The following is a 13,640-nucleotide window of genomic DNA, read 5'->3' on the forward strand; positions in this document are numbered from 1 at the left end:
GCGTATGCTGTGGATGCGGATACTGTGGATTATGTGGATGCGCATACTGTGGATTATGTGGATGCGTATACTGTGGATTATGTGGATGCGTATCCTGTGGATTATGTGGATGTGTATACTGTGGATGGGTATGCTGTGGATTATGTGGATGCGTATGCTGTGGATGCGGATACTGTGGATTATGTGGATGCGTATACTGTGGATTATGTGGATGGGTATGCTGTGGATTATGTGGATGCGTATGCTGTGGATGCGTATACTGTGGATTATGTGGATGCGTATACTCTTAATCTGGGGCGAGGAAGGGAAACAAGCTAGTTTAATATAAGAGCTGGTTTTATTTTAAATATATACGAGAGCCTAAACAACAGTCCAATACATAAGACAGGGAAAAAGATCTGAAATGGCTTTAAAATATCCAGTAATAACTGTACAAGCAGAAAACCTGCCAGCGAGAAGTCTGACTCATGGAACCAAACTGTAAGGCTGAAGCTGCACCGTCCCCATGATAAAACCGCAGTGTGTGAACATTTTCAGTTTTATCAGAGGGCCAGGTAAATCTCTGATGTGACAGAGGACACAAGGGCCTCCAGAAGACGTACCAGGACTTACCCGTGTAGCTTCAGCCATAAAAGTAGTGCTCTTAAATCCTGCACAACCAACAGTACACTATGTACACTATGATGGGTGAGGAACTAATGCATAGAAACAGGAGTCTACAGGTCCTTGACCGGACTTTTTTCCGATAGTTGGGGCTCACAGGTTCTTGATGCCACACGAGTTGCTGTTTAATCCACCATGTATACCAAGGTATCGCCGATATCTACTTTCAAGCCATTGTCTGCAATATGTACTTTCTTCTCATTGAGGTCAATATGGAAGGCAGCTTGCTGAGAGATCACCACTTTACCAGAATCTTCTTTTCCGAGAACAGGCACTCGTCGGGGCCCCAGAACTGGGTCATCATATCGCATAAGCTTCACCTTTGTAACATCTGGAAAGAAAAAAATGGATGCAAGTATGTGAGGTTAGAAAATGCTACATCTGTGCCTCATGTTCTCCATTACTAAATCAATAATTATGTACTGGAGAAACTTTTTACATGTAGAGAGAAAAATCAACACGGATCAGTCACCAGGTTTCACAATACAAACTGCATACATTATTAAACAGATCTCTTAGGCTTCATGAGGCTGATGTATTTACTGTACAAATCCACATAACATTGGCTGTAAAGTCCTGATATAGAAATAAGCATTTGAGGAGTCCTACTAGAGCTGGACTCTTAAAATGCTCATTTTAATATTAGGCACAGGGAATTTCACAAAGAACAGACATTTTTAGATGTATTTTCAATGTAAGTACACCAATATCATCAGGTTTAAGATCTCCATTTGAGAATGTATGCAGATTGTATTGGAAATCTGGTAAAACATAGAAGCAAATCCCTATTGCAATTTGCTAAAATCTAAAAGACTATGTAATCTGCAATATATTCTTAGTACCACTACAAATCCTGCTACAAAGAAAAGTGATCTCACTCTGCAGTACATTTTAAGGGGCTCCCCTGTCCCCAGTCTACACAAAATCCTAATTATTGACTTTCTCACACTACACTTCAGGTTACTAGTGGTCTTATTAAAGCAAGATAGGGCATATTGCTACGACATGTCCATTTGCTAATTTGTGTTGGTCTGATCATTAAAGGTTACATGGCCCATTGGGTATTTTCTGTGCAGTGCTGCTCCTGGGTAGGTGCCATGCGGAGAAGAGCAAGCAAATACATATGAGCTGCAATACATGTACTATGCTGTTGTGCATGGAGAAGTTCCTGACAGTCCGCTGGGCTTTATAAACCTAGTGACTGATCACACGGATCCTCCACATTGGCCAATCAATGCATATTCTAGCAAAATGCCATAACTAGCTGTTGGCGATGTCAGGTTGAGAGCGCTGCAGCCAATCACGGAGCTCAGTGGTTTGCTGATGTAGATACCACAAGCCGATGAGCTCAGTGATTAGCTGCAGTGCTGTCGACATGAAGTCACCTCTGCAGCCAAACAACACAACTTGGGCAGGAGCAGAGAGCTAGCACTGGACCCGGGGAGGGTAAGTAAAGTTGAGTTTTCTATTTTACAACAAACTGATCCTGTGCCGAAAAGTTTTATGAAAGGGGAAAAGAACTCCGCAATCGTGTCATGGGGAGGAGGTGCATGCAGGCACCAGCGACCGCTCCATTTAAATGCCACTGTCAGAGATAGACAAAGGCCGTCAGAAGTAGACAGCAGCATCCAAATGGTTAACAGCCGCTGCTGTTAGAGACAGATGCCAGCTATGTAATCTCTCCAACATCCGACCTCTTCCACACTTGTGGACCCCTGCCCAGAACGTTTAGTCACGGGGGTTAATGTAGGTATTTCTATCTAGGCTCCGCAGATGCAGATTTAGCATAGGTATGTGTTACCTGTGCAGAGGCGCAGGAGAGCAGATATTCCCATGTGCTGCAGTCTGTCTACCCTGACAGCTTCTAGGGGGTATCTCACAATACTGAACCTCCTTTTCTAGGTATTTAACACAACTTGCTGTGTCTGATCAGCGTTTCACCTACACTCAGTGTGCAGAAAACAGACAGAGCTACACCATTTAATCATGACAAAAGCCTCCCTTGATAGGAGGAGGGGAACAGAGTAATTGAGAGGCAGCCTTCCTAAAGAGGAATTATAACCTACTGCCGAAAAATGAACAAATTCTGTATGATCTTTGCAAATTAGAGGGCTCGTATTTCCCACTGCACGGAGCTCTGCTGGGCCCTCCTGGGTGCTTGGTCATCATGCATAGTAACAAGATGGTTCCTGAAAGACGTCTTCTTCAGCCTTTGCAATACTGATCAGAGAAACTGTATTCCACTCAGACCGCAATAATTGCTCATTAAAACCGTCCTCACTGGCAGTCATTTGCTCAGATCCTTGAAGACTTGTGAAGAACACTCATCCCAGCCCTCTTCCTGTCTGCACGTTACCTTTGATCCCCCGATCAGTCTTCATTATGCGCCTTATTACGGAATCTCTGCTGTCTCCTTGTCGAATCTCAATCTTTGAGGAGAAGTGACCATTTGACGGCTGTGGGTTCACCAGAAAGACTGGCACTCCAGGCTATCGAAAATAAGGGACATATGATACTAGCATTAATTATATTTCATGAGCAGAACAATAGCTACCAAATATGAGCATGTCATAATACACATGCATGGCTGGCAGAAGAGAGAAGATGTCTCCAGATTTAAATATCAGATTTGGTCTCCAGGAAGGTGATAAATTAGCATTAAATGCAGTTCTATCTATTCACGAGTTCTATATAGGTGAATACTGTAACATTCCTTTATTCCAGAATTATACACATCAGTTTATATGACAAAAAGTATAAAAAATAATTCAATTTCAAGGGTAAAGAACTCACAAAAGTGCTTCTATTTCTGGCTCCTAAGCAAAGGCATTTTTACAAGTTCATTTTATGACTATTCTGGTTCAGGTATGTGACATCTTACATTACCATGATGTATTGGGTTATAACCAAGTTGTGGAATATCAGGTAGTCATGCTGGTTTATTGGGTGTCAAATTAATATCAGGGCACTCTATTCTTCAACGCTTTTATACAGGTCTGGGCATAGTAAGATATAGGTTGAAAAAAAGGCAAAGATCCCTCAAGTTTAACCAACTGCTATAGCGATGATCAAGAGGAAGACAACACCACCTATGAGGCAGATACAAGTTAGGATAGCCAGAATAAATCACTATCACGCCCCATCTCAAAAAATCTACTACCCCGAACATTTATATATTATTAGAAAGGCATCGAGGAACTTGGAATTTATTTACTAAATCAGCTATCACAACACTATGCGGCAGAGATTACCAATGCGTCAACGCTTTTACAGTAAAGAATCCCTACCTATAATAATGATAAAGCTTTCTTTCCACAGATAGAGGATATGTGTTAAAAGATCATTAGAAAGATTTTGATAGAATAACTGTATTGGTTACAGAACCATCTAAATATTGGATTATATTAGCACTAACTCTTGTTAATCAGATTTGACAGTACATGGCATGATGGCTGATCGTACTATGACACCTATTTGTGTCTGTACAGACAATGGATTTAGAAAACTCCAAAAACATACTGATACGGAATTTAGATTGTGAGCCCCAATGGGGACAGCGATGACTGTAAAGTGCTGCAGAATATGAAGTCACTATATAAAAAAATAATCTAGCTCCTTCTCTATAAACACAGCAATATTCTGGGACATTCCACCTGTACTACTGAGAACCCATAAATGTTCGGGGGAGCCGTGACCAGCGCCTATTGTGAAGAGTGGATTCTGTCTCATCAATGTCAAAGTCCGACTCATTACTGGAATCCTGCCTGCGCTGATAATGAGAGAATTACTGACAAACTTCAGCCTATCAGCAGGGTGAGAACTGCAACATTTATGGCTTATTTTTTATATAAATAGCGGCAAGGAAAATGTTAAAAAATAAACACCACTGCAAAATTTCCTAAAAAAATATATATATTTAATCCCTTCCAGACTAGATTTTCCATTTTAGCCCTTTCTTTCCTCCTCCGCAGCTTCCGAGAGCCATAACTTTGTGACTTTTCTGTGAACATGGATATATGAGGGCTTGTTTTAAAATTCCAAATTAAGAAAAAAAAAAGCGCTAATTCCTGAAGTCTGCACAGTACTTCAATAAGTACAAAATGAGTCTATTATGTTGCCAAGATAGCGATTTCTGCAGCCATAGAAAAGGACTGTGCAGCATATAATTCAGGGGTCTCAAACTCGGCTGGGTATATGGGCCGCACATGGAAAAAATTTGAATTTGGGGGGCCGCATTCTTTGTTCAATGTGACATTTTTAGTGATACCATTTTTTTTGTGTACATCTTTTGAACATTTTTGCCGTGTTTATTTTTTTATGGCTTGGGTCGTTATGGATGTGGCGATAATAAACGTGCACTTTTTTGTGTTTACTTTAGTTTACATATAAAACAGCATTTTTAGTGCCCAATATTTTTTCATGCTTTATTTTATTTTTTATTTTTTTTACAATTTTATTTCCCCCAATTGGCCACATACAGTAATATTGTCTTACAATTAGCATCATATAGTAATAATGGAAAACATCTTGTAGTAATGTTCCCCATCCAAGTCCCCATCTTGTACTAATGTGCCCCATCCAGGTCCCCATCCTGTGGCTATGTGCCCCATCCAGGTCCCCATCCTGTGGCAACGTTCCCCATCCTGGCGCCCATCTTGTACTAATGTGCCTCATCCAGGTCCCCATCTTGGGGCTATGTGCCCCATCCAGGTCCCCATCCTGTGGCAATGTTCCCCATCCAGGTCCCCATCTTGTGGCTCTGGTCCCCATCTTGTGGCTCTGGTCCCCATCTTGTGGCTCTGTGCCCCATCCAGGTCCCCATTATGTGCCCTATCCAGGTCCACATCTTGAGGCTCTGTGCCCCATCCAGGTCCACATCTTGAGGCTCTGTGCCCCATCCAGGTCCACATCCTGTGGCTATGTGCCCCATCCAGGTCCCCATCTTGTGGCTCTGGTCCCCATCTTGTGGCTCTGGTCCCCATCTTGTGGCTCTGTGCCCCATCCAGGTCCCCATTATGTGCCCCATCCAGGTCCACATCTTGAGGCTCTGTGCCCCATCCAGGTCCACATCTTGAGGCTCTGTGCCCCATCCAGGTCCCCATCCTGTGGCTATGTGCCCCATCCAGGTCCCCTCTTGTGGCTATGTGCCCCATCCAGGTCCCCTCTTGTGGCTATGTGCCCCATCCAGGTCCCCTCTTGTGGCTATGTGCCCCATCCAGGTCCCCTCTTGTGGCTATGTGCCCCATCCAGGTCCCCTCTTGTGGCTATGTGCCCCATCCAGGTCCCCTCTTGTGGCTATGTGCCCCATCCAGGTCCCCTCTTGTGGCTATGTGCCCCATCCAGGTCCCCTCTTGTGGCTATGTGCCCCATCCAGGTCCCCTCTTGTGGCTATGTGCCCCATCCAGGTCCCCTCTTGTGGCTCTGTGCCCCCTGTGCTGTTCTTCACACACATAAAATAGAAAAAAAAAAAAGATGATTCTCACCTGTCCTCCGTTCCCTCGGCGGCCTTCCTGCAGATGTGGCCCGCAGGCACCACAGAGTCCGACCCCTTGACGATCCCGACCTGGTCCAGGAGGAGCCGCCGACAGCAGCGCTGCATTGCCGCACAGAGACTGTCTCCCAGCACAGCATTTTCAATGTCAGCCGCCGGCCAATCAGAGGCCAGCAGCTGACATCTGCATATGGCAATGACGTCATACTCGCTGCGCCGACACGCAGATATCAGCTGCTGGCCTCTGATTGGCCAGCGGCTGGCATTGGAAATACAGTGCTGGGAAACAGTCTCTGTGCGGCAATTCAGCGCTGCTGTCGGCGGCTCCTCCTGGACCAGGTCGGGATCGTCAAGGGGTCTGTGCCTGCGGGCCGCATAAAGCAGCCTCAGGGGCCGCATGCGGCCCGCGTGTTTGAGACCCCTGATATAATTACTTCTGTAAGTAGATTGCCCAGCTGCACCTCAACAACACCTAGGGGGCGCCTTATTGTTTGAGATGCAAATTGCCTCTTCAGAGAGAAGGAGGACTTGTACCCTATAGCGCCACCTATTGGAAGCAGCAATCCTACAAGTCACAATTAACCCTTTAACGAGTCGTGCAATATGACTTAGGATAAAAGCCAAATCAGAATCTGAGTTTGCAGACAGTGTTTCAGGCTGTTGGCCCTCATCAGTGCAAAGTATGAACTGATTTGGCTAGATGAGAGGCTCTGGACTGAGGTTTAAGCTATTATCCTAAGTCATATTGCAAGACTCGTTAAAGGGTTGATTGTGACTTGTAGGATTGCTGCTTCCAATAGGTGGCGCTATAGAGTACAAATCCTCTTTTTCTCTGAAGAGGAAATTAGCATATTAAATTTCCCAGAGGAGCATTGCATGTCGAATAAGCCTCCTTACCTTGGCATGCCAGAGCTGGTGTGTCACTCTCCACAAGGAGAAACGTTACCCCTTAGACCTCACTGTTAGAGAAGCACTGCTGTATATTATCCGAGGATGCACAGAACTGCCCCCCACTTTCCAGTGACATAACCATGCTGTACGAGGCCATCCACCACCCTACATTAACTAACTCTTTATCTCCCATTCATTTCAATAACGGGCGTTTGCCCACAGGTGGAGACCGGGCACTTAGACAGTCATATAACACTGTGCTGGATACATTAGTAATATATGAGTCAGACTCTGCGATAACTGGACATCACTCACAAAGCTTTCCGTTGACGACACATAGAACCTGTTTAATAACCTTCTTAATCACGGAGCGCGGATTCATCCACATTCTGTGTACACAGACCGTCACTGTTCTCGGCAGCACGTGTCCTGTGCAATGTGCTGCCGAGAATGATCCTTTTTAAGCAACCATTCTGTTTACACTGATTGATTATTGGGAATCGCGCGTTTCTAAGAACTCTTGTTCCTGATAATGAGGTAGCGTACATGCACCCTTACACTATCTGAGTAGGAGAAACACTGGTATAGATCACCATATTGCTTACCTCTGTTCTAAAGACCGAAAACGGCTTCCCAGGGCAACAATCTTCCTTAATTTTCTCATCTGCATCTGAGGCAAATTTGATGTCAATCTGGTCCAACTGGGCGAATAAGAGACGCACATTACATCAACCACTCTTTCGAAATAAAGGTAATACTACATGGCAGGACTGTTTCTTTAAGGCATGCATTAATACAGATGTAGGATGTGTTGGACTTGGGAGTTGATTGTCGCTGCTTTTACAGAAATAAGAAATGACAGCAGAATCCTTCCCTTATTTCATGGTAAGAAATGCTCTCGGAAAAGCTTCCTTCCCTCCTGAGATTGTGCTGTGGCTTTGTATCTGGTATTGTTTCAGCGCATCACTGGCGGCTAATTAAATGTAAGCCTTTATCGGCTTCTTAAAGTGATTGACACAAGCCGAGACGTGGTAGAAATATAAAGGGGTAAGTCAGGCGTCCGTGGCGTGGGACAACTAAGAGGTCTGTAAACATTAACCTTGTGAAAGATAATGAAAGAACATGGCGCACAGCGATGGGAGATATACTCACAATTAAAATTCACTACCAGCTTTTAGCAGCAGCAGGAAGAGTAATACTCAATTAACCTCTAAGCCTTTCACCTTTAGTAAAGGCCATTTACAATCAGCTCTGCGCGGTTCTGTCAACACCTCAATGTTTGGTAATGCAGACTTCAGTAGAGCGCTCCTTTATCCTGGACAGAAATGAATGCCAGATGGCACAGGAGTGACTTACTAAGTGCCAGGGTGCACAGAAGGAGGGAGAAAAGTGAGCAAAGGAGTACTAACATCCAACGAGTTGGTCAGATAGACAAGGTTTTCAAGAAGGACAGCCCGCTCATCAAATTCCAGCTCAAGGTCCAGAATAAGAGGTCCTTTCTTCACTAAGTTTTCCTGTAGGAAAATATAAAAAGAAATCAACAGGAGAAAGTACAGTCAGCACCAAAACATTGAAAGGCACATAAAATAGATAAAAATGGGAATACTTCTTCCAAAATCTTTGCAATGTAGTAAGGATCTCAAATGTTTCCATAAGTCAGCACAAGTCAGAGAAGACTTAAGCTGGGGCTACACGTTGACTTTGGCAGCAGCATAATACAGCTGATTTGGGGTCTCACTGTGACTCTTAGGTACTGCAACAAGCAAGTGACAAAAAATACGCCTGGGTCTAACTTTTTGCAGATTGCATGTGGCAGTTTCCTAGGTGTCACAATATGACCCCATTCACCTGCTTTACGCTGCCATTTAATAGAGGCACATAGCGAGCTTTAGCCACACAACCTGTGTCATGGCATAGCCCTAAGCCTAAGCTCAGTAAATTGGGTAGAAATGGAGTGCCAGCAAAAGTTTACTCTAATATATATACGGTCTAGCTCCATAACAAGCTAAAAAAAAATCTAAACCGAAGACCCACAAGAAAGAACATATTGTAAAGGGCGGTACACAAAATGATACCTGAGGACAGATCTTACAATAGTCCCAGATTTTACTCCTAAAAGAATATTAACAGTTAGTAAAAATTAACTTAGATAAAATAAATTACAAATCTTTTCCTTACCTTGATCATAGCAACAAACGGCATTACTCGCTTCATGTATTTCTTCAGCTCAGGTAAACCATTCAGTTCTGTGGCTATGATTTTATTATCTGGTAGGTGGCCACCATTTGCCTAATGAAACACAGAAAATACAATTAAATAAAGTAGGTATTAGATGGCTATGATCAGCTTGTTACATAAGATAATGACTTGTCACAAACCAACACAGCGATCCTGCAACCTCCCTGAACACTCCAGAAGAACATTATTGAAGGACATCTTGGTGGTTCAGTGGTAAGGACATTATTGAAGCATGGTGGTTAAGTAGTTAGCACATTACTGGAGAATGGTGGTTCAGTTAGCATATTATTGAAGGACGGTGTTCAGTACTTAGCACATTACTGGAGAATGGGGGTTTAGTGGTTAGCATATTATTGAAAAATGGAGGTTCAGTAGTTGGCACATAATTGAAGCATGGTGGTGGTTCAGTGGTTAGCACATTATTGAAGCATGGTAACACAGGAGTTAGCATATCATTTAAGTATGGTTCAGTGGTTAGCACTTTATTGAAGCATGGTGGTTCAGTGGTTAGAACTGTTGAATTGCTGCACAATCCAAAAAAGTATGTGGGTAAATTTAGAAAGTCCTAATGGGGATAGTGAGGGCTCAATCTCTGTACAGAACAATTCCTAATAACTGATACGCTTCACTGCTAAGCCTTGCCTGTTACCGCCATAAGAGAGTATACCTACAGCACGCCATTAACCTTATACACTGTGTGCAGAATTATTAGGCAAATGAGTATTTTGATCACATGATACTTTTTATACATATTGTCCTACTCCAAGCTGCATAGGCTTGAGAACCAACTACCAATTAAGTAAATCTGGTGATGTGCATCTCTGTAATGAGGAGGGGTGTTGACTAATGACATCAACACCCTATATAAGGTGTGCTTAATTATTAGGCAACTTCCTTTCCTTTGGCAAAATGGGTCAGAAGAGAGATTTGACGGGCTCTGAAAAGTCCAAAATTGTGAGATGTCTTGCAGAGGGATGCAGCAGTCTTGAAATTTCCAAACTTTTGAAGCGTGATCACCGAACAATCAAGCGTTTCATGGCAAATAGCCAACAGGGTCACAAGAAGAGTGTTGGCCAAAAAAGGCGCAAAATAACTGCCCCTGAATTGAGGAAAATCAAGCGTGAAGCTGCCAAGATGCCAATCGCCACCAGTTTTGCCATATTTCAGAGCTGCAATGTTACTGGAGTATCAAAAAGCACAAGGTGTGCGATACTCAGGAACATGGCCAAGGTAAGGAAGGCTGAAAAACGACCACCTTTGAACAAGAAACATAAGATAAAACGTCAAGAATGGGCCAAGAAATATCTTAAGACTGATTTTTCAAAGGTTTTATGGACTGATGAAATGAGAGTGACTCTTGATGGGCCAGATGGATGGGCCAGAGGCTGGATCAATAAAGGGCAGAGAGCTCCACTCCGACTCAGACGCAAGCAAGGTGGAGGTGGGGTACTGGTATGGGCTGGTATCATCAAAGATGAACTTGTGGAACCTTTTCGGGTTGAAGATGGACTTGAGCTTCACTCCCAGACCTACTGACAGTTTCTGGAAGACAACTTCTTCAAGCAGTGGTACAGGAAGAAGTCGGTATCGTTCAAGAAAAACATGATTTTCATGCAGGACAATGCTCCATCACATGCATCCAACTACTCCACAGCGTGGCTGGCCAGTAAAGGTCTAAAAGAAGAAAAAATAATGACATGGCCCCCTTGTTCACCTGATCTGAACCCCATAGAGAACCTGTGGTCCATCATAAAATGTGAGATCTACAGGGAGGGAAAACAGTACACCTCTCGGAACAGTGTCTGGGAGGCTGTGGTGGCTGCTGTACACAATGTTGAGTGAAAACAGATCAAGCAACTGACAGAATCTATGGATGGAAGGCTGTTGAGTGTCATCATAAAGAAAGGTGGCTATATTGATCACTAATTTTTTTGGTTTTTGTTTTTGCATGTCAGAAATGTTTATTACTAAATTTTGCGCACTGATATTGGTTTACCTGGTGAAAAGAAACAAGTGAGATGGGATTATATTTGGTTTTTATTAAGTTGCCTAATAATTCGGCACAGTAATAGTTACCTGCACAAACAGATATCCTCCTAAGATAGCCAAATCTAAAAAAAAACACTCCAACTTCCAAAAATATTAAGCTTGGATATTTATGAGTCTTTTGGGTTGATTGAGAACATAGTTGTTGATCAATAATAAAAATAATCCTCTAAAATACAACTTGCCTAATAATTCTACACACAGTGTAAAGTCCTAGGAAAAACCAACGATCCAGACTGCATGAGCCAGCAATATTGGCCTTTTTGTCACATCCATTAGAACCAGATGCCTACCATAAAGGTCAGTCACTTGAGGGTCTGAACCTCCTTATGAAAGCTGCTTTTGAGAGCCGCATACTTTGTGCAAACATCAGGGCAGGAAACATTAAGCTTGGGAAAGAAGCGCTGTGTGTACAGGTTTTATCTGTGCAATAGTGGAAATTGATGCAGTAATATTTGGGGACACTGCAGTCGAATCGAATATTCATACTCTTGACAAGATATTTTATCCCTCCAGCACACTCTTCGCTCATTCTGAACCACAAGCCTGTTCAGCCAAATCACTCTCTTGATGAACACAACACACACTTTCAGGTACTTTTATTTCATAATGATTGGTATAATTCTGTCAGACAGCTCACCTCATAATGCCTGCGGAGGGTTGATAAAGTAATGTGTTGCCATGGTGGATATGTCTTGGCCACGTAGATGGTGCAATGTGATGGCTTCAGAGGTGGCATTTTGTCCCCTTTCTGAAAAAGTAGAAAATAACGTGATGAATAAGTCTTCTGAGGACAGACGATATATAGCCGATTAGTTCATATGTAGCTTCCTTACTATTCTGCTAAGAATACATGCACACCCTTACCTTCCCCTTAGCTGGAGCCATGTAGTTCTTCAGTCGGAGCCGGAGGTCGTGGGCAGTTTCTGTTAAGTATTGCGAGGAGCGGATCAGGACTTCATCTGCTGGGCCAGCGACTGGCCAGGACGCATGCATAAGAGAAGTCGGCTGTAGAAAACCCAGCATGACATGTTATAATGATTTATTAGCTATACACTATAGAAGAAAGTGAGGAGGAAACCAGCTGCTTCCAACATCCTCATCACTTCTAATATTGTAAAAGGGGAATTCTCATTCGATCAATTATAGTATTTCCAAAAAAAACTCTTTCGACGCATACGTCAAATAAATAACCTACTATAATCTCACATTATTCCAACATAGGCCAAAGTTTTCTTCTGGCCTCTATATGGCCTGTATGCACTGGAAATAATGATTTGGGGCGGTAAGAATCGCACAGCATTCTTAGCATACAGTGAAAAAAAACAGAAAGAAATATAAGAGTCCAAAGTCCCACCCGGCTTAAATTGGTTGGCACCACTTACAGGCAGGAAATGAATGGAGAATGAAGCCTCTTCAGATATGGCTGCTGTTACCTGCTATAATCAGCTGTTATCACCGCACATTACGCCGACATCAAAAAAGCCCATTTAATACTAAAATATATCAAATCTGCTACAGTGGGATATTCTTTTAACCTCTTTGCATCTTTGGAGACTTGAAGAGGTAAAAAGAAGCCCAAAAGACTGAACATAGTTTTTACGTTTCAGTGCACTTGTTCATTCTTTTTAGCATTTACTTTATCAGGAGGGTTACAGAGTGTACCCCCTGAAAAAGATGCTGTGTGCTCATACTGTTATACTTACGACTAGAACATAGTCATACACACACTGCCTGTAGACAAGAGGGGTGCAGTTAAAAATAAAAAGGTCTGCTTTTATAAGATTGTAAACCTTTTTGTAGTAAACTAGCAAGGTTTTACAATTTTTCTTATCGGAGGAAATAGGCATTCAAGAATTTTGCTTAATTTTAGTAAACTTTAATTCTGCGGTAAAATTCATATTACCATCCAAAAATTAAATATGGCCGTAGTGATAATGAAAATATTAAAATGCTAAATGAATACAGCAATGCAGATATTTGATCAAATAGGTTGGCTCTCTATTTGTACAAAAATGAAGACATTTATTCTTGGCAGAGAATAAGAGGTACATACTTTAGAGCCATGGCGTCAACAGACTGAGTCCTTTAGAGACTCAAATTGTAGACATTTGCTACAATTGAAAGCATCTTAATATGCCGGTGGGCAGACATTGCTATAGACGCACGGATCCCCATTTACATTTCCAATGAACTAAGCATGAAGTGCTCTCGGTGCAGCCGGAGAGAGGAAAGTGGTTCTCCACACAGAAATCATTCTCAGTGGAAAATTGAAAAAAATTGCTGTAGATGTATTCATTAGACTATCCAA

General features: G+C 42.7%; 1 protein-coding gene across 1 annotated transcript in view; it reads right to left on the minus strand.

Annotated features, from left to right (window-relative positions):
• Positions 1–318: 318 nt before the first annotated feature.
• The window catches only part of LARS1 (leucyl-tRNA synthetase 1), a 66,180-nt gene continuing 52,858 nt past the window's right edge, over positions 319–13,640 (minus strand). Inside the window, exons 26-32 of the mRNA XM_073651279.1 lie at positions 12,197–12,337; positions 11,970–12,080; positions 9,224–9,334; positions 8,455–8,559; positions 7,651–7,746; positions 3,020–3,152; positions 319–994 (exon numbers count right to left, since the gene is read on the minus strand). Of these exons, the coding sequence (XP_073507380.1) occupies positions 789–994; positions 3,020–3,152; positions 7,651–7,746; positions 8,455–8,559; positions 9,224–9,334; positions 11,970–12,080; positions 12,197–12,337 (903 nt within the window). The 3' untranslated portion in view covers positions 319–788. The remainder of the gene's footprint in view (positions 995–3,019; positions 3,153–7,650; positions 7,747–8,454; positions 8,560–9,223; positions 9,335–11,969; positions 12,081–12,196; positions 12,338–13,640) is intronic.

Source organism: Phyllobates terribilis, unplaced genomic scaffold (genome assembly GCF_046119375.1).
Source record: "Phyllobates terribilis strain yellow unplaced genomic scaffold, ASM4611937v1 Scaffold_11__3_contigs__length_659146591, whole genome shotgun sequence".
In the NCBI taxonomy this organism is placed as follows: domain Eukaryota; kingdom Metazoa; phylum Chordata; class Amphibia; order Anura; family Dendrobatidae; genus Phyllobates; species Phyllobates terribilis.